Genomic DNA, 19,993 nt, shown 5'->3' with positions numbered 1-19,993 from the left:
TCCTGTTAAGCCTTGTTAAGTTAGAGGTAACCTTAGATACTGGCTGAACTCCTGAGACCTAAATTTGGCAGAGGCTGGGTTTACAGGTCACTGTGTACTGTGATGTTGCTGCCACTTTTGCTTGCATATATTCAAAGATTTCAAAACTGCCTAGAGATGCTGGTCTCTCCTTCATATGTGGTGGTCTTCACTGGAAGCCTTGGCCCTGGGCCCAAAGAAATATGGGGCAAATGTCATCCTGCCACACTTCAGATGAAAACAAGGAAAAGGGGAGCACATCAGTACTTCTGTGGGAGAGGATTCCCATCCTGCTGCTGCTAGCATTGGTTACTGTCTCTGAGTGGTTATTAAGGGGTCACAGTTTATTTTGGAGCCACTGGTGATTGGAGCGAGGGCAAGGATAGGGCAGAAATGTTGCATGTGCTGTAGTGTAGCTTTTAGCAGCAGAAGAGGTAAGCAAAGCCACTTATTAGTGCTCTCATTAGTGAGCCAGTTCCGCAGCAGTAAGGAAGTAGTGGCAGGAAAAAGTTCAAATCTTCCAACAAGAGATCCAAGCCTCGAGGAGGTCTGAAGCAAGTAGTGATGCTGTGAGTTCACACAGGGATACCTCAGATGGAACCCATCCCCTCCAGACAGCAGTGTCTTTTGTAAAGAGCTGAGGTGGCTTCAGGCCTGACTTCCCAGATCCACATTCAGATGTAGCTGCTTGTGCCTCCCTCCAGAGCCACACAGAGGCATTTTGGTACCTGAGGCATGTGAATGGTTAAAAATAGTCTAAAGTAGGAGGGAGGCGCTTCTTCACGTGCATCACAGCAGATCTATGGTGGTGACTGTTAAAAGCAGGTGTATTTTGATCATTGGCAGTTTACTGTTCTGTCCCTGTGTGATTCTGCCTGCAAGCTGGGGTGCTCATAGCTGATGTGTCAAGAGCGATCTTCTGCGGTGACACTGTAATCTCTTGTGGGTCCCTTCCACCTGTAGCCCATGGCGACGGAGAGTGTGGCAAGGGTGGGACACAGGGATGACAGTTTCATGGTTTGTGGGTTCCAGGCGATGTGGCTTGCATGCACTGTGCTCTGCACTGTGCTCAGGAGAGGCTGAAGTAAGTACTTAAAGGGGAGACTTGAAGACCTTTTTAAGGACATTCATTACACAGAGGCGGTGAGTGCTAATCAACTTCTGGTGCCAAGTAAGCTTGTTCTGGCTGACGCGGGCACTGACTGCCGAGCATGCATGTGCATGCATGAATCAAAGCAAGGTGACTTCCCTCTCCTGCCAGCCACAAGTGACCTGAAGCGCTCCAGGAAATGGGTCAAACCCACTGGTGCATGAGCTGGTCCTCTGCCACCTTAGACAGGTTACAGTTGCTGCTTCGTAACGGGGTGGATGTGAAGGGAGCTCCTGAAGCCTGTGGGGTTGTGGTGCTCCCCAGGTGCTGCAGCTTGTGGGCTTCATTGAGTGTTGAAACCTCCCAGGACATCTGTACACGTGGGCATGATGTGTTCTGTTGGGAGGGCAGGAGATGGAGGTCCTCAGTGCCTCTGCAAGGGATTAACGGGATCTCAGGATTATGGCCTGGGACGGTACTCCACAAAGCTTTGCCTCTTGGATTTAAAGCCTTCTTCAGTAACAAGTCTCCAGGGTATCATGAAAGCACATGGCAAGCCGTGGAGCCAAAGCAAGCTGCTGTTCCTGGGTGCCTTGTGTTGTGGCTTGAGGAGGAGGGGGAGCGAGTGGTGCTGTTCCCAGTTCTGGGAACAAGGTCAGACTGTGCCTGTTGTTAAAATGCAGAGGGGAGATTTCTGCCTCGTGACTTGGTCTTAGCCAATATAAGTGAAGATTGGAAATGGAAACAGATCTGTGTTGGTGGCTTTGACAGCAACACAGGAATCTGGCACCAGTTCTGTTCCGAAGCTATTTCATGCAAAGAAAAAACATGTGTGATAAATTACCACAAAGAGCCTTTTATAGATTGTCTTCTGTCCTGTTTTCCTTTCAAAGAATTACAGCTGCTTTGCTCTTCATTTCTGCTGCAAACAGTGCCCTTTAATCGGAGTGGGGGGGCATCTCTAGGTAGGGAATCTTCTTTGCTCGGAAATATTAGGAGAACTTAGGGCTCCGTGATCTTCTATTTGTTGAACAGGAACAGGAATTTCCATATGCTTTGGACAAAGCGGGCAGTTTAAGGCTTTCCTGGGGAATACATTTTTAGTGTCTGTGTAACTTCCAAATATACCCCTGATAGGGAAAACAAAGTTCAGCTGGAATAAAAATACCATTCTCCATTAGTCTAGTTCACAATCCCTTGACTTTTTCCACTGTTCTTTCAAACAGTCCTTGTAAGAGGAGGGAGACTGGGTTTGGTAATACTGCTGTGGTAAGTCTTATATGTGGAATATCTCCAGGAAAAAGCTGAAAAAATTACAAAATATGATCGAAGGTCTTAAACTCGCTATAGGGCACATGAGAAAATAATCTGCAAGAGGAAAATATTTTATTGCATACCTGTAATGAAGGACTCCAGGGGAAAAAAGTTATAGCAAAATTAAGTCAGTATCTTTCAGGCAGGGCATAAGGTTAATAGTATGTTGAGTACTATTGTCCTTTAAATAGGAGGCGTAAGAGTTTCTGTCATTATAGGTCTTGCAGAATTGGGGCTGTCATACCACAATGGGCAGAAGTTAGTGGAGGAGTCTCTTTTGGCTTGCAGGGGTAAGATCAGAATGAGGATCAGATCTTTCTGGTGGCAGAAAAACCAAGAGCCCACTTGCTCTGTGGCTTGTTTGTTGGTTTGTTTTTTTTCCTCTGGGGTTTATTTTTTCCAGTGCTTGCTGCTATAAAGACAGCATGAAAAATGGCTTAGTAAATACTGTGTGTTATTTTAGTAGCTGGTCTTTAGATGAGACCTGCACAGGCATTGCCAGTGCTAGCACTCAGTCTTGAGAGGCTTTAGGTTTTCTGTCTGGGTATGGACTGCTTTTCCCTTTCCTCTGCCCCCCACCCTTCCAGGTAGTCCTGGATTTCTTTTCATCCCAAGTACTCGGTGTTTTCAGTTTCTGCTTTGATTGGGATGGATAAGACCTTAAATCTCCTATGTCCAATTTCTTCTCATCTAGCTGCTAGCTTGATGCCAAATAGGATTTTTAGGAAATTAGCCTTTCTAGGACTTCTGTCCCCATCTAGGCAGAAGCAGGCTTGGGTTTTCCTGAGCATGACTGTTTGCTTTCAGGCCTGCTCTGTGTCTCCAGTAGCCCTCAGAGCAGGAGGATCCACCTGGGAGTTGCTTGTCTGCTGTATGAAAAAGGCTTTTTGTGATCTCTGGGGCTCTAGGGAAAACCAGCCTGAGCCAAGAAGCAGCTGTGTTTGTGGAGCTCTTGCCCTGCTCTGAGCGTCCCAGTAGGAACAGCTGTTTGTTGTAATTTCTGGAGATTATTTTAGGTTTGGGGTATTTGAGATTAAATGAATGCCCTGCCTAGTGACAGTGACTAGCCTTTTTGCAACCTGCAGATACTGTATTCTGCAGATGCTGTTTTCTGGGATGTGTATTTAGGCCACTGCTTCCAAGAAGAGATTTTTTTGTGCCTGGTAACAGACCTTTGGATCCTTTGCTGTTTTCAGTCTGCAGCTCCTGAAAGCAGCCTGTTGGCAGCTCTCTCACATGCAGGGATCTGGGGGTGGGGATCCTCACTGCAGAGGAGTGCAGTGTTTTCTGCCTCTGCCGTGTGCGTCTGCTCAGGGTTCGCCAGCAGCATTAGGCCCAGCACATCATTGCTGCTGTTCCCTGGCCAGGGTTATCTGAGGACCTGAAGACTGCACTGCATAGGAAGCTCTGCAGTGAGACAGAGGGATGATAAACAGCCAGATGGGTCCTAGAGTGTTCCTGCACAGGAATACTTGTGTTGTAAACACGCTGGTCCTGCTGTGACACAAGCCAGATTTGCTTGCCTTATATGCTACTCCTGGGAAAGATGGATTTGTTTTTCAGCAGTGGAATGGGAATGTGATGACAGCATTTGCTTGCTTAGACTCAGTCTAATATTCACTGAATCATTTTGTTCAGCAGCATCTTTAAACAGATAAAATGCTGGTTATGCTTTCAGGCCTAGAAGGCGCCTACAGTTAGACTCCTTTGAAGCTCTCTGAGGCTGATGTGGTAGTGATGCCACATAGAATTTGGGGAGGAAGTAACCCAAAAAAGGAGGCGGGAGAGAAATCTGCCTGCCTGCAGCAGAATCTCTGCCCATTGACCAGCTTCAGGAGGTATTGGCAGAGCTCTCTGTAGCCTACAACTTCTTCAGAGCTTCTCCCTGTAATGGCTAGTTTGCAGGCCATTAGTTAATGACTGAAACTGATTTGCTTTAAGTTGTTTAGAAAAAGGGGGAATTCCTCCTTTCCCAGGAGAGTGGGAAGGTCTCTCAGCTCTTTCTGCCTGCTCTACTCTGCTTCTGGGTCCTGAGTGGAAGCAGGAGCTGGAGAGCCAGTCTGGGAGCACTTTTGCTGTGCAGGTGGCAGAAGGGGCTGCTGTGAGCTGCTTCTAGCTGTTTCTACTGAGATCTTTGCTTTCCCAACAGATGCTTGCAGAACCAGCCTGGTCTGCTTACAGCAATGCCATCACATCTGATAGAAGCCCAGGCAGTGAAGTGGGGTGGGTGGTACGAATAGCAGCACAAGGTGCTGTTGCTGCAGAGTTCAGCAGCTTCATAGCTGTCCCAGGCAATAAAGCCTTGGATGTGTTTGTGATTGCCTTCCTGCACCTAGCTCCAAGATAGTGTGCTTGGGCATCTGAGCCATCCAACAGATACAGAAATGACCAGCTTTAGTCACTCTTGGAGAGTATGCTTTCACAGAAGGAGTCAGGGACCTAGCTAGAAATGGAAATGCGAACAGCAGCACAGTTCAGGTTTATCTCTGTTCCTTCTTGTTATAACAGGAACTTCTCAGTCTACTGCAAAGATTTGGGTGCTCACCCAAAGCGCATAAACAAACCTGGCAGTTCAAGGTGTTGCAGGGTGTGTTAAAGACTGTGCAGCGATTACAGCCTGTGTCTAATGATTCTTGACTAAAAAGAGGGTGATACCTAGAGAATATAGGCACATATTTTTTGGAGAGGAAAAGAGGTGGTGGCTACAGACTTGGGGTAAGGAACTCTTAAAGAAAGCACAAGGGCTGGAGCAAACGCCCTTGTGCCAAAGGTAACCAATGCAAAGTATGCTGTCAGTCTGGAAAAAAGCAGTGTCATTTAAGCACATAAATCTTGGATTGTAGATGTCCCCTGACACTGGAGACAGCAATGCAACTGGCAGAGCAATGTCCTGAAGAGCTACGTCTTTGAGTAAAATTGTCTGCTTCAGATTCTGGTATCTAGGAGTCTTAATCCTAAATGCCAGTGTCTTCTCAAGAAAGCCTCCTTCCCTTTTCTTCCTTTCTCTTGGCAGCAGCCTGTTTCAACTGATTTTTTTATTTTCCCAGCTGCCCAACATGTTTGGTGACCTTCGTTCCACGTTCATTGCTCTGATGATTGGCTCCTATGCTTCTTCTGCTGTGACTTTTCCAGGAATCAAGGTGAGGCTGTGGGATCATGACTCATGACTGGTGGTATGCTGATGTCTTGTACCATGTAGCAATAATGTGGCAAGAAAAAGGGACTATTTGTTGAAGCACTGGGTTTTTTTCTTTTTTGAGATGTGCATTTACAAGATTCAGTTCCTGTCTGTGTAAAAGACTTCCCAAGTGACTGCCTCAAGAGCACAACAAATACTGCAGTGGTCTGTTCACTAAGAGATGGTAAAAAATTAAAGGTGCCAAGTAAAAGTGAAAAACTGAAGATCTTTATGAAAGGTTGCTTTTTAATATCTAAGGAGTGTGTGTATATATGTGTGTTTTTAGTATGTGTGTATATTTGATCTGTGTGTTTGTCAGCAGTGATTGGCTTGAACATAGTTCAGAGCTAGCAAACAGCACTGAAGGGACAGAAGAGACAATCACTTGGGCTGCCTTGGTAGATCACTAGTGGTTCTGAACCAGAGATGTTTCATTGCAGAGTTAGCATAAGGGGCACACAGTAAAGGTAAGCCAGTCTCAAGTGTGCAGGGAAGTTGCTGCTGGCTCTCCATGGAGAATGTCCTAGATAAAGACCTTTAGCAGTCATCTATGATGCAGCTGCATGCTATTGCAGCTTGGAAGTCCTGTTGTTATAGCTGCTGTTAAAAGATATGTAAAGATGCATATACATCACTTTCTAAGCCTGCATGTCACACAACTGTGTTTTTGTTACTACTAGAGTTAAAACTAATTTTAGATGTAGCATGTTGTTCTTTCCCACAGTTGTCTCTCGGACCTTGTTCAAAGAATGTTGAAGTATCTTTCTGCTGTTATAGTCAAAACCATATTCCCTTGTGATTTCCAGGTTATATATGACTTTGGGGTTTCCTTCATCCTTATTCTGCTTGTCTGGGCAAGCTGTGCAGGACTAGTTTTCCTCAACTGTTTCTTCAACTGGCCACTGGAGCCTTTCCCAGGACCAGAAGACATGGACTATTCGTAAGTGTCCTCTAGACTGGCCTTGAGAGCTAATCCCATTCTTAATCCTCTAGAAAGTGCTGGCATGACTAATTTAGAGGAGTGGAGAGGGAACTCCCTTGCATGTTGTTTATTGCTGCCACTTCTTCTTAGGTTGATGATTTATGTCTGCCATTAGCATTATGTCTTGACTGCTCAATATCTGTGGAAAGTGGAACTTTCCAAAGCAGAGGAATTACAAAGGAAAAATGATTTGTCAGTAGTCATAAGTATTTCTATTGGCCTGGGGGAAGTATCTCTCTGTGCTCTGGAACCAGATGATTTGTGGGTTTGTAGATGGGAACTAGTGCTTGAAATCTACACATAGCCTTTCCAACTCCTGCAACTTTGCTGCCTCTGATTCCTCACCCGGTGTTGCAGCTCTCATGCTCTTTACTACCCAACAGGGTGAAAATAAAGTTCAGCTGGCTGGGATTTGACCACAAAATCACTGGGAAACAGTTTTACAAGCAAGTAACAACTGTGGGGCGCCGTCTCAGTGTGGGGAGCTCCATGAAGGGCCCCAAGGAGCCAACAGCCTTGCAAGAGAACAACAAACTCTGCCTGTCTACAGTGGACCTAGAAGTGAAGTGCCAGCCTGACAACACAGGTGTGGTTCCATGAGCGCCCCAGGGTTGCTTGTGCTGGCACAAGTCTGTCTGCCTCTCTGCTCTGCTTCAGATCTGTTTATAAGAGATAACAATAAGTGATCCATGTGTTGCCAGGACCATGTGCCAGACACCATTATTTAAATACACGTTCAGTTATATAAGGGATCCTGTCCTTGTATGCTTGTCTAAATATGCCAGTGGTGGGGACAACAGCATGGGTAACTGATCTGGCTGCAGAAGGACAGTGCAGTTGGTCTCTGCTGTCTCTTGGATCTCGTGGGTGTCACCATGACCAAGCCTTCCTTACTTGGGGTTACAGCAAAAGCAAATGGCTTGAAGCTTCCTTTTGCTCCAAGCCACAGAATTAGGTGAGTTGTCCTTCCTGCTCCCTTGCCCCAGTTACTGGTAGCCAGACTCCAAGCATCTATAGCTGTTCAGTATGGAAGTTTGTAAGGCACCAGGTAGCTGCTAACTGTGAGTTCCTCGGAGCTGCCACTGGCCCGCAGTATTGGAATGACTAGCTAGGAGACCTGCTAACCCAGAGGTGAAAGCCTCTTCTGAAATTGTACATGTTTACGAAGGTATGTTGCCTTCTTGAGAGACTATTATTCCTTCTGCAGCTTCTCCCTCCTTCATGAAGAGTGTCTTCAGTCCTATCTTGTTGCTCAGCCTTATCACAATGTGTGTCACTCAGCTGCGGCTCATCTTCTACATGGGAGCCATGAATACCATCCTTGAGTTTCTGTCTGGAGATGAAGATCAAGGTAGGGTAACCTGAAGACTTTTATCTGCTTCCTTGAAACTGGGACCTGACCCAGGCTTGGTCCTTGCAAGAGGCCAGCAAGTCTGATTACTCAGCAGATATACAGTATATGGCAATTCGTGGTGTCAGAGTGCAGTGACAGCTGCTAGTAGGGTCTAGTGGAGGGCTGGAACTAGCCCAAGACAAGGGGCAGTGAGGTAGATACTTGAATGTCAAGCTAATTTTAGCCCTGTGTCTGTTAAGTATTATTCTGTGTTATTTCCTCAGATGGGTTGTTGAAAGTAGCCTCTCAGGATGGACTATGATAAATTTTTTTAACTGGAAAACCTATTTCATCAGGTATTTGCTTTGCTTATCCTAAGCAAGCACAAAGTACAGAGCAACTGATTGTCATGACTAATGGTTGGACTAGGTATCTCAACCCAGCAGCTGGGGGTGGGAAAAGTGAAGTCATAGCTGTTTTGTGCAGCTTGGTGTATGCTGTGGAGGCTCAGGGGTGCTTGCTGCGCTGGACTCGTCAGTATTTATAGCTCTGATTCAGTACATGAAGCAAACAGGAAAGAGTACATCAGTTTACTGTTGTTGAAAATACCCAGGATTGCAAAACAAGACTTAGCCTTTCTTTTTTTTTTTTTTTTTTTTTTGTCCTTTGTAGTAAGATCCAGTTTGAACTTGTTAAATCTGGATTGCATGAAGCTGATAAATCAAGAGGCACTCCTCTGAAAACAGGAGTGAGCTCTGGGGGAGGGAAGGAAACTCGGGAAACTCCAAGTGCCCTGGCATTCCCTGAATTGCTTTGTTTCTTGATCCTTTGACAGCCTGCAGCATTCAGTTCTTTATCTCCTGGCTCAAGAGCCAATTTAGACATTAAACAGTAAACAGGACAAACTTCACACTGCCTACCTTTCCCAGCACTGCTTAGTTTTCTGCTTACCTTGTAACTCTTTCACTTTTTTATTTTTACCCTGTCTTGCTCTAGGTATTTCTCTTTCATTTTTTCCTCTCCCCTCCTTGGTACTTCAGAATTAATACTAACTATATATGCTGCCAATTCTGTTTAGATCAAGCTCCATGTTAAAAAAGGAATGGTGCCCCTTGGGTGTATTGCACGATATTTTTTTTTTTTCTATGCCACCTTTTAAGATTTCTTCTCATTTTCCCCTCCTCCCCCTGAATGTAGCCTGGGCTCGAAGTGCAGTCTGCTGTCTTGGTGTTTCCATGGCATCAGCAAAACAGTGATATTGTCTAGTCGCAGCAGTGTCAGGCTGCAAGAGCCATTCCAGGATGTGTGCAGCTCTCTAGAAATACAATCTGTGTGGATCAGGAGGGGATGGGATGCTGCTCCCTTGGATTCCTCGTTGTTCTACTTTACCTGAACATGATTTGTTTAGAGAGCTCCTTCCACCTGAAATTGCTTTCAGGAGCACTTGGCAAGGGAAGGAGATTGTTGAGTCAATCCTGCAAATGTTATGGTCAAGGAAAACTTAAATATTCCTGGGAGCGGAACAGGAGAGAGGGATGTGGGGAAAAATAATTCAGATAAGTAGCAAAGTCTTAGAGTTGCAGTGAGGCACTGTGTCCTTGAAAGTCCCGCTTCCTGTGCGGATTATGGTGACTTTGTCATGAAAACTATAGGTGGAAAGAGCAGTCAGCCTGTGGCTACTTATCTTCTGAAAAACCCCAAAAGATGGACAGGCTAAGGAGTTCAGTGGCTCTGTAAATAACTAATTGTATTGTAGGATGGCAGGAGAGAGTAGACCTGATGTGTTTATGAAAGATGCAGTCAAATTTCAAGTTCTAAACTGTCATCTTGCTTTCACATCTGGTAATACTTGAAGACCTTAAGTAGAATCAGGGTAGGCTGGAAAACTCAGCTGTGTGAGGTGCTTGCTCAGGATAGTTTTGAGAGAAAGACATGTAGAACAGGTGGTGTGAAGGTTTGTGCCCGTGTGCACACCCTTTGTTTGCTTTATCCAGGCTTCTAATTCTGCTGTATCTACTTCTGCTGGTATTTGCCTTTTTTTTTTTTTTTTTCCCCCTCTTTGGGAAAGAATGTTTAAGATGATAAAAAAAAATGCTGTTTTGTAGCAGCTGCAGTGTCTCCTTCTCTTCTCTTCTCTTGCTGACCCCATAAATTTCATTCCCTGCTTCAAATTGGCTTCTGCTCTTGCTGTTTAGAGCCCAAGATTAAGTGTTCAGAATAGCATGAAGAGGCAAAACATGACAGCATGGCTTGCTGCTTATCCTCTATTAAAAAATAACCAGACAACAGCAAATCAGCTCCAGGGGTGTTGGTAGAGGGTGATGCCACCTGTCTTTTGGCCACAGCAGTTGCTATAACGAGGTGAGATGTGGTGCCACTTCAGGGCTTGCCTTTGGGAGGTAATGGGGGCATGAATGTGAGTTTGGAGGTTGAACATGTACATTTCTCTTGGCTCCCTTGCCAGCAACTGGAGCCAGGAAAGTATCATCAGGTGCCATGTCTGGGCACAGCAGAGCAGCCCTGCTGCTGGGGTTTACTACAACTGTATAGGAGAGAAAGGCTTGTCAGAAACTTCTTCCCATTACCAAGTTGATTTTGATTTAAATACTTGCTGTACTGCTTTGGCTAGATCTAGAAGTGTGTTGGGAGGGAGAAACTAAAATTCTTTTTAGTAGTTTTGCTTACAGTGCTGTAACTTTTAAGCATTCTGTGCTGAGATGGGCAGTTTCAGAATTACATCCTTACTTCAGAGCTGTGGTACACCATGACTCACCAGCCCTTCTGTGTGATGTCTACAGATCTATCACGTGGGCTGCAGAGAGGAAGTAGAAAAAGCATTGCAGGGTGGGGGAACTGTTCAGTCAGTAACAGGAGGGGACAGTTTCTTCTGAGTCTGCTGCCATCAGCTTTCCATGTAGACGCTTCTCCCATCATGGGAGAATTTTCACTGTTTAAGCTTCTAATAATTGCTCTTAGATGCTGTGGGTTTTGCCTGGTAATGTGCCCTCCCCCTACCTCTGAGCTTGGCTATTCAGCACGAAATAGGTTAGTCCTCGCTTCCCAGCCTGGCTTGTCCTTGCTGGACCTTCCCAGCTGGAGAAGATGTAGCTGCAGCTTCCAGCAAGGCAGGAGAGGAGATGTCTAAGGCAGGGTTGGCTGTGCAGGATATAGTGCTTGTAGAACTTTCCCCTGTTGGTCCTAGCCAGAATAAATAGGCCTCACTGGCACTAAGCAATTACTGGGTCCCATTTCTGGAGCCCGACCTGCTGTTGGGCTGATGCTGCTCAGAGAATATTAGTGCAGGATGAGAATGGTTGAAGCAAGTATACTCAGTATATCCACTCTGATGCCATGCCTCTGGAAGGCTAAATGATGCAGTGATGCTTTGGTGTCTCCCAGCTCCTTCAGCCCTGCCTGTTAGCCTGTGAGCACGTGGGCTCTGGGCTCCTGAGAGAGGAGATCAATGGGGAGGAACAGTTTCTTCTCGTTGCTGCTACAGTATCGCTTAGACTGACCTTTTTAATTTTTTTCTCCCCTGCAGTGGCTCTCTACACTTCCATTTTTGGGGTATTACAACTGCTGTGCTTGCTGACAGCGCCTGTGATTGGGTACATCATGGACTGGCGACTGAAAGAATGCGATGATAGCTCAGAAGAGAATGAGGACAGCAACACTGAGCAGTGCGTAGTGTGCGCCACACGGGACACGCAGCCACGTAGCAGGCCCCCTCTGCTCTGCATATGTCTTTTGTGATGAAAGACTGAAAAGAATATTGGTTCTTCAGTATAGAAAAGAAAGCCTGAAGGAAGACTTGATAATTGCAGAGGAAAGGACCCAACTATCTTCCATGTCCACTAAGATCAGTCAAGAAGAGCAAATTTAAATTGTAGCAGGGGAGGCTCAGACTTCCCCTCTAGCCTAACAGTAAGAGTAACAACACCAAAATAATTGCCCAGATGTTCCTCAGCTTCCACTGATGGAGATCCCACCACCTCCTTAGGCAGACCTTTAGCCAAACTGGTTTAGATAGAGTTGATATGATATGTGGAGAATCTTGCTGTGAGTTCCAGTAGCTGCTGAAAGTGCTTTTTGTAACATAGGTTTTGCTATCCTTCCAGAAGTGACAAGAAAAAGAAAACACGTGATCGTCAGATCCAGAAAATCACCAATGCCACCAATGCCTTTGTATTCACAAATGTCCTGCTGGTTGGATTTGGAATCACCTGTCTTATTCCTAATCTACCGTTGCAGGTGAATAGGCCAAATGGATGGGTGTGCTGGAGGGGCTGGCAGTGTGGGTGCTGGCAAAATGACAGGCAGGACAGAGCCGGGAGATCCTGCGAGCCAGCAGAACCAGCTAGTTGCAGGAGGGTTTTCTGGCACTGCTGGGAGACTTCTGTACTGCTTTGGGAAGTCTTAAAGTTGAAACAAATAATACCATGCAGTTTACATATCTTGAGAGAACCTAAAGAAGCAGCTATAGTTAAATGTCGGAATTGATCCACAGTTTATTCACACTTGGAAGCTTCTGCAGCTGAGCTGTGTAACAACACGTACTTTCCTGCTGAGATACTTTCCTCTCAGCCCTGCCTATGTGTTTAACCTGGGCTTGATTTAAGCTGCTGATGGTCAGAAAATTGGCTGTAAGAAGTATGACACTGATATATACAGCAGGTTATTTCTGCATCAATTGCTATGCCCAATGGTACTTGTGGGATTATAAACCTGTTAGAATATTTATTTTGTGGCACCACCTGTTTTTGGCAGAGGAGATAAGTGATTTTATGGTATACTTAAACATGCCTTGATGACATAAGCAAACAGATACAGTTTTCTCATACTTGCATGTTGTCTGCAATAGCTTGTAGAAAACTAAACTGGCCACAATTGCAATGAAAAGCATTGTGACTGTGGCCACAGGTTGCTGGGGACATGTCCTTGCAGTGGTACCATCTACAAATGAGATGGGCCTTGTGCTCAGGGGGCACTACATGTAAGCCTTTTCAAAGTAAGGAAAAGCAGTGCTTTTAGACTTGAGTACAAATTTCTTCCCTTGTGCTGATATTTCAGGTTTTGATTCTGGGTTCATCAAGCCCATCTTTGTGTACTAGAAAGGAGAACAGTTTTAGAACTGGTGGTATGTTGGGGTCTGGCACCTAGGATGTGATGTTTTTCTGCTTTTTTCTAGATTCTTTCCTTCATTTTGCACACAATCGTGAGAGGGTTCATCCACTCGGCTGTGGGAGGTCTCTATGCAGCTGTGTAAGTTTCTGCTTACCTATTAATATGTGGCTGGCCAGATAAACTGGTTTAGGATGGTAAGCTGTCCAGGTGAGAGAGAGAGATCAGGAAGTGCAGTCTTCATGGTCAGAGGGGAAAAATGATGCAACTTGTTTCCTCAGTCACCACTGGATGACAGTAGCTAGACCAAAGTCCTAGCTGATGCTTTCCTTGTTTACAAATAGCTAACCGCTTTGACATAGCTACTGCAGTGAGACAGGCCCAGCTATATATGGGCCTCATGTGAGACTATGTTGTTGACACTAAGGTTATATAGTAAAAACTCAAGGCTTTTTTGTCTTATAATGAGTAGCTATGTGCATGTGTACAGGTAAAACATTAACATAATTGAATACATTGCTACTGGTCTGCTCTGACATCACATTAGTAAAGCATTGCTCAAGATACCATTAGTGATGCTAGCTCCCTTTCCCAGGACAGATCATCCATCCTGTTTCCAACTTACCAAAATTATCAATAGCTGAATCTAAATACTTTATTCCTTATTAAGCAATGAGGTTTGGTTTTGAAAACAGATCTGCCTCTCTGTCCTGAGCTGTTGGACAGAGGAACTGAAAGAAGCTGTTATCTTTCAGAGAACCACAGAATCACTGAGGTGAGAAGGGACCTCTTGAGACAATCTAGTCCAACCCTCATGCTCAAGCAGGGTCAGCTAGAGCAGGTCGCCCAGGACTGTGTCCACTTGGGTTTTGAATGTTCATGGATGGAGACTCCACAGACTCCTTCTGTTGAAGGTTTTGGTCCCAGTGTCTGGGGAATCCAGACTAGAAAACCCATCTAAGACTCTACTTCAAAATTCATGAACTTTTGGTTCCCTGGCAGCTAGAAGCAAAAGACTTTTGTCTTGGGCAAGGTGAGTGCCTGTTGCTATACTTACCAGCTTGCTTGTAAACTAATCCTTTTTGCCCATTGCAACTGTCTTGAACTTCCTGGAGAGAGATCCTGGAGTGTGACTTCTTTGACTACTTGAAGGTTTTGTTCCACTTTCTTTCCAAGCTTAGTTTAACCTGACCCTTTTTAGACCCTGTTTAGTTGTGGAAAGAGAAGGATGTTAAACTGTTTCTGAAACTTATTTTTCCATTAGTGGTATCTGATACTCAGCACTTAACAATCAACAGTAGTGTTTAGCTTGACATAGGATCAAACATGTCCTCTGAAAAGGAAAACACATGATAACCTGTTGTGCAGGTTTCACTCACTTATAAAGGGAGCAAATTGTTATGACAAGATGAAAATGACTGCCGAGCAGCAAATGGTGTCATGGGTAAAGTGGCCCTGCTTTTAACTTGTAAATATCAACACTCTTCTCCCTTTGCAGTAGGAACAGCAGTTGTATAAGCACTTCCGCCTGCCTATGGTACAGCTGCAAAACAAAACAAGTGCTGGATCTGATACTACTTAAGTTTGAGAGCTCAGGAGGAGAACAGTCTGGAGAGGAAGGCTCCAGCTGTGTCACCCACCAGCTGCATTCTGCTCCAGAGAGCACTGTGCAGACCATTAGCTATAGCTAAATACTTTATTTAATGAAGTATTTATATGTAAGTCCAGGAGGGAGAAGTTCTTCACGTTATGCCTGTCTTGGGACTGTGCTCTGTTGCGTTAGTCAACTGGGAATGTAATCAGATCTGGGTGATGTGAACAGTCAAGGTGACATGTAATAATGCTGTTGTGTTCTCTGTTGACAGATACCCCTCTACTCAGTTTGGCAGCTTGACAGGGTTGCAGTCGCTGATCAGCGCCCTTTTTGCCCTTCTGCAGCAGCCTCTTTTTATGGCATTGACGGGACCTTTGGAAGGAGACCCTCTCTGGGCAAGTTCTTCTCAAATTCAATATGAAAGCTTGGTGGTTAAGATGATTTTGGCTGGCCTCTTTGAAAACAAAAGGACTCCTGCGCATGGACAAGGTTTAAAAACAGCCAGAATTCTACATGTCCCTTGGTCTGCTGTTACCTTGGTGCTGTCCTGGAGACCCTTCACTGTGTGAATAATGAACCTCTGGGAGGGAAGGCCATTAACTTTTACACTAGTGTATGGAAAGGGAGGAAGGGAGAAGGCTGAAGGAGTGCTTTCTACTAACTATGGCAAGTCAAAATCTCTCAGGTAAAAGTGAGTGAATCCATGTGGACCTCAAAATGCAGTAGATGTAGCTCAAGAGATCTGAGTATTAGCTCCAATTAACCAGTAAATTTTGGGTTACTGATGCTAATGTCCAAAAAGCCAAGTGGCTATTGAGGGCAGGGCTAATGTAGTGTCTTGATGAGGGCAACTTAATAAAATGACATGGGTGGTCTAGGGGAGAGTCCTGGCCTCTAGGACTGGCCCACCCCAGCAGCCTGTTGCTCTTCAGTTGGCAAACTTGGTGTAAAAGAACTGCCGTTTAAACAGCCCTGCCTGCTCTGTGGAACAAGACTCCAGCAGCCATGATCCTGAGCAACAAACCCTTGTGGCATTTAGCTTATACACGTGGTGCTTTGGGCACAGGAGTGTGAATATAAATACAGTGGAAGTTGTTGCCAATACACTGAGCAGGGCGTCCCCTGGTTTGCCTGCAGCTGAGTGATGTAGGCTGGGTTCTGACACTTTGGCCTGCATGACTCTGTCTTCCTAGCCTGCCTAACTTTGTTTTGCCTTTCTTCCTGCAGGTGAATGTTGGCTTGCTTGGTGTGAGCTTGTTGGGTTTCTGCCTTCCAATCTACCTGGTCTGCTACAGACGCAGGCTGGAGAGAGAAAAAAAGCAGAAGATGGATGATGCCAAACTTTTCCTCAAAATCAACGGCACTCCCAATGAAGAAGCCTTTGTTTAAACTGGTGCTTCGAGTACAACCTCCCTTGTACAGGTTCCTACCATATCCGTGGGTTCTACCTGTGGTGTAAGCCAGGCTTTTTCTCCCCTGGCTCTGCCAGTCTTTGCTCTTCACTGGAGTGAGGGCTGGACATCATGACTGAGCTTTCCTCAGATACATGGCAGGAGGAGACTTCCCACTCCTTACGCCAGAACAAGGGACACTTCTCCGTTTTATAAAGGCCACACAGATACTGTGTCTTAAATTATCCCCTGATCACACCCTCCAGAGGCAGAGTCTCTGCATAGGAAACTAGGGAGAGGAGGAGTAGAGGGATGGGGGAAGAGGGAAGAAAGACTGTAATTAGAGTTTGCAAATGTAATGCACTGAAGTCTCTTTTCTCCCCCTCTTCCCCCAACCTTGGCTGACACTGTCTCAGATGCAAGCTGCACTCTCCTCCCTCCCTGAGGCTTCATAATGGTCTTTCTGCTTGATATGTAGCTGGACCCAGTGTTTTTACTGTCTATCCAGACATACCCCAGACTGTTTCTGAGGCAGGGAAGGGGGTTTTATTCCTACATGTATGAGCACAGCTTCAGTGTATTGCTATGTGTTGGCTGCTAGCACTGACAGCTCCCAAACCTTTTATTACTGCAAATGACACAGACTGTGACACAATGGATCTGCCTTCCACGCTGAAATGAAGAGCCTAGTGGACTGCTTGGTCTAAGACCAAGCCTTCAGAGGCCTGGAATTCCCCTTCTTCCTGGCCTACAAACCACCTGTACATGTTTTAAACTGTCTGCAGTCCTGGAACCTTTGAGATAGGAATTGGATCTCATTTACCAATGAAGTGCTTTGAGACTTGTTGCCTTTTGCCTCTTCTTCCCTCCAACATGACCCTGGGAGGAGAGCAGCAGCGTGTATTTAGTACAGTGGAAAAGCTTCTTGAAGCTGAGTTCTGGGGCTCCAGATACCTTGGTGTTCACATGTTATGAGCTGACTTGCTGTTGAAAGGAATCAAGAGTGCGGAACACTCCTTTGTGTCTGGTAACTGACTCCTGTGGACGTATGGCAGGGTGATGTGGTGATGTGATTCTTCCTCTAGCCATAGCTTATTTACATTGTTCTGATAATAGCCCCCAAACTGCTGAACACCAGGTTATTGTGACTGACCAAAAAGCTGCCGGTTTGGCTGTACTAAGAGCCTTCTACAATGTTGATGCTCTGTCTGGACAGAGTATGTGGTGATTGATTGTATGGTCAAACTGACTTCTAGAGCAATACATGTGGCTAAAGGTGTCCCAGGCCTGTTCACCATGGAAGGAATACAAAGGGAATTTTTAACCTGCTTATTTTTATAGGGGTTTTCCTAAGTCCTGTCTAAAGCTGACTTTTCTGCCCTTAACCTTCTTGTTGAGGTTGGTAGCTCAGTCTCTGTAGCCTTGTGACTAAAGTTAATCACTGCATCATTTGGACCTGTTTGGAGCAGGACTGTAGCACTGAGGGTGAACATCAGCGGGCATGCAGCAGCATACTCACTGGGCTAGTGGCTGCAGGAAGATTGGGGGCAGAAATAAAACAGTTATGAAGATGTGTAGTGGTGGCGCTTTCTGAACTGCTAACTCCTGCATTACTGCAAAGCCTGGCAGGGGGTAAGTCATTCAACTTCTTTGTCTGGTCAGAAAAGTACAAGACTCCATCACTGCTCTGTTAGCTCTAAGCTGGGGCTTAGAAACAACAGTGCACTCGGACCTTCCTTTGAGAAACTGCCTGGAAACTGGGTGTTAACTCCATTACTGGTGGTTTCAAGCATGCAGATGCTCAGCCCAGCCAGGCCTCCACCGTTCCTAAAGAGCAAGTCTGGTGACCTTGCACAGAGAGCCTCGGCAGGACTGCTGGAAGCCCTGCTGCAGAGTCCCTAGCTGGTGGCCTTGCCAGCACGGGATGGCCAGGCAGCTTTGTGGGACAGCAGCGCCATCTCGAGTCACTGCCTCCAGCCAGCCTCCTGCGGGCAATTCAGATGCTACTCCACTCCATGGTACCTTTTAGTCTTCAGTCACTCTTGTCAAAATGACTTGCCACTTGAGTATTTTACACGTTTGTGGAACCTTTTTTAATGTGTTGCCTTTATTAAATGTGTCTGTTCCAAGACAGCCTTATTGCCTGCTGTCAACACTTCACTTTTTCTAGAAACTTTTGATCTTTCTTGGTCTCCAGCTTTGGTGATGATTTAGCAGCCTTTCCAGCTTTTCTTTCTTTTGTGTTGAGCAATAATGGAGGCAGAATTCAGATTCATTTTCCTGCTCACCTGGCATTGTCTCAAGTATGTACATGTTCAGAGATCCACCAGCAGTTGTACAGCTTGCCTAGATTTCCAGAGGGCTTTCTGCAGGTTTCTGCATTTCATATTACTACACTTCTAAATATTTTGAGAAAAAGATGCCTACTTTTGCTCTGAGATACTTGTGACATGACAATGACAGATTAAGTATCTTTTTTTTTTTTTTTAGTAAGAACTCAGACAGGTGAGTGTCTGAGCCACAGTCCTCAGACTCAGTGTCTTAAAATAGACACAGCTGTTGCAGGGTGTCAGTGTGCTAACTCAGCATTATCTCCACCTCAGTTTCGGAACATTGAATGTGATGGCTTCCATTCTTATATTGCTTGAATTCCTGATATAAATGTCTTTGTGAAATGGTGGAATACAGTGGCATATCTTAACAAAGTTGCAGTGGAGATGTTGCTGCCTTTGAAGCATGTGCGGCTAAATTAAACAAAGAACACCCTTTTATTCCTGCCATCTACTTCCCTGCTGCAGTTCCCAGTTCCTGCACTTTGTTAGGAATATCCTCTAACCCAGTTTCATCTGATAAAATGGTGGATATATGTGCTTAGTGTCTCTGCTGATATGCCATGGTGTTTTAGAAGCTGCTGGTCAGCTGTGAGGGATAGAGCTCATGCATTTGAGTTACAGTTTCAGGCTGGGTTTGCAGATCGAGAGTAAAGCGTGTCTCTGGCTGGCAATCACCAGGACTAGTGGGTAGACAATGAAGTTTTAGTAATTTGCGGTTGAACAGACAAATAGGAGTGCTTTCTCATGCAGTGCAAAGTCAAACTGTGAAATTCATTGCTGCAGAATGTAGTGGGGAACAGAAGTATAAATGTGTGGTTTGTTTTTGTTTTTTTTTTTAAAGAGGCTGGTTAAACAATGATCTGATGCATCCACTAACTCAGGGAGATTTTAAGTTGCTGTAATAAGAGTTATGCCAAGGAAAGATTACTTTTCTGTGTGCTCTGTCTCTTAAGAATTGGTCAAAGATGAAGATACATGCTGGGCTAGGTGAAACACTGGTCTGATCTAGTGGGTTTTAGTATACTCTAACAGTTGTGAGCCAAGCTAATTTTAAAAGCATCTCAAATCTGTCAAAAAAAAAATGTATCTCCATGCAAGATGTGCAAATACTCTACTGATTGTGGCATAATTTCTGAAATGCTGCATCTCCTGCAGGGTGAGCCCCTCAGAGGACAGTATTCAGGCTTCAGCTTCTGCTAAACGTTGTCTTGAACGGTACAGAAACAAACACTGTTGGGATGGTCCTGTTACATGTGATTGTTCACAGGCAGTTTGCCTCATTCTTTGATGCTTACAGAAATGTAGTTGTGGATTACTTACATTTTGGAGTGGAAACAGCGTTGCTGCTTTCTAGCCAAGTGATGCAGGACTGGGGGGGGGGGGAAGTCCTGGTGCACTCTTCTATGTGCATGAGCCACCTTGTGGAAAAAATTAATGGGCTACCAAAAACTAGAGTTGCCTCCATTTAAATCAATAATGCATTTACCTGTATAACTCAAATATAGGTCAATGTGTTTAACTGCTTTCATAATTCCTAAATATTATGATTTGTGGTTGTTTTATGCCACTTGTACTCCCTTAACTCCATCCACATGAGAAGTGTGAGGAGGGTGGTCATGGGAAAGACCTCCTCTCCACA

General features: G+C 45.2%; 1 protein-coding gene across 1 annotated transcript in view; it reads left to right on the top strand.

Moving 5' to 3' along the window:
• The window catches only part of SLC43A2 (solute carrier family 43 member 2), a 30,636-nt gene extending 12,482 nt beyond the window's left edge, over positions 1-18,154 (top strand). The window contains exons 6-14 of the mRNA XM_055795398.1: positions 5,470-5,562; positions 6,407-6,540; positions 6,966-7,168; positions 7,790-7,933; positions 11,457-11,595; positions 12,034-12,166; positions 13,104-13,177; positions 14,902-15,025; positions 15,858-18,154. Of these exons, the coding sequence (XP_055651373.1) occupies positions 5,470-5,562; positions 6,407-6,540; positions 6,966-7,168; positions 7,790-7,933; positions 11,457-11,595; positions 12,034-12,166; positions 13,104-13,177; positions 14,902-15,025; positions 15,858-16,019 (1,206 nt within the window). The 3' untranslated portion in view covers positions 16,020-18,154. The remainder of the gene's footprint in view (positions 1-5,469; positions 5,563-6,406; positions 6,541-6,965; positions 7,169-7,789; positions 7,934-11,456; positions 11,596-12,033; positions 12,167-13,103; positions 13,178-14,901; positions 15,026-15,857) is intronic.
• Positions 18,155-19,993: the final 1,839 nt, after the last annotated feature.

The sequence above is a fragment of the Falco peregrinus genome, chromosome 2, assembly GCF_023634155.1.
Source record: "Falco peregrinus isolate bFalPer1 chromosome 2, bFalPer1.pri, whole genome shotgun sequence".
NCBI classification, from domain to species: domain Eukaryota; kingdom Metazoa; phylum Chordata; class Aves; order Falconiformes; family Falconidae; genus Falco; species Falco peregrinus.
Note: the sequence above shows the minus strand (reverse complement) of the source record. Positions and strands in the feature narration are given on the sequence as shown.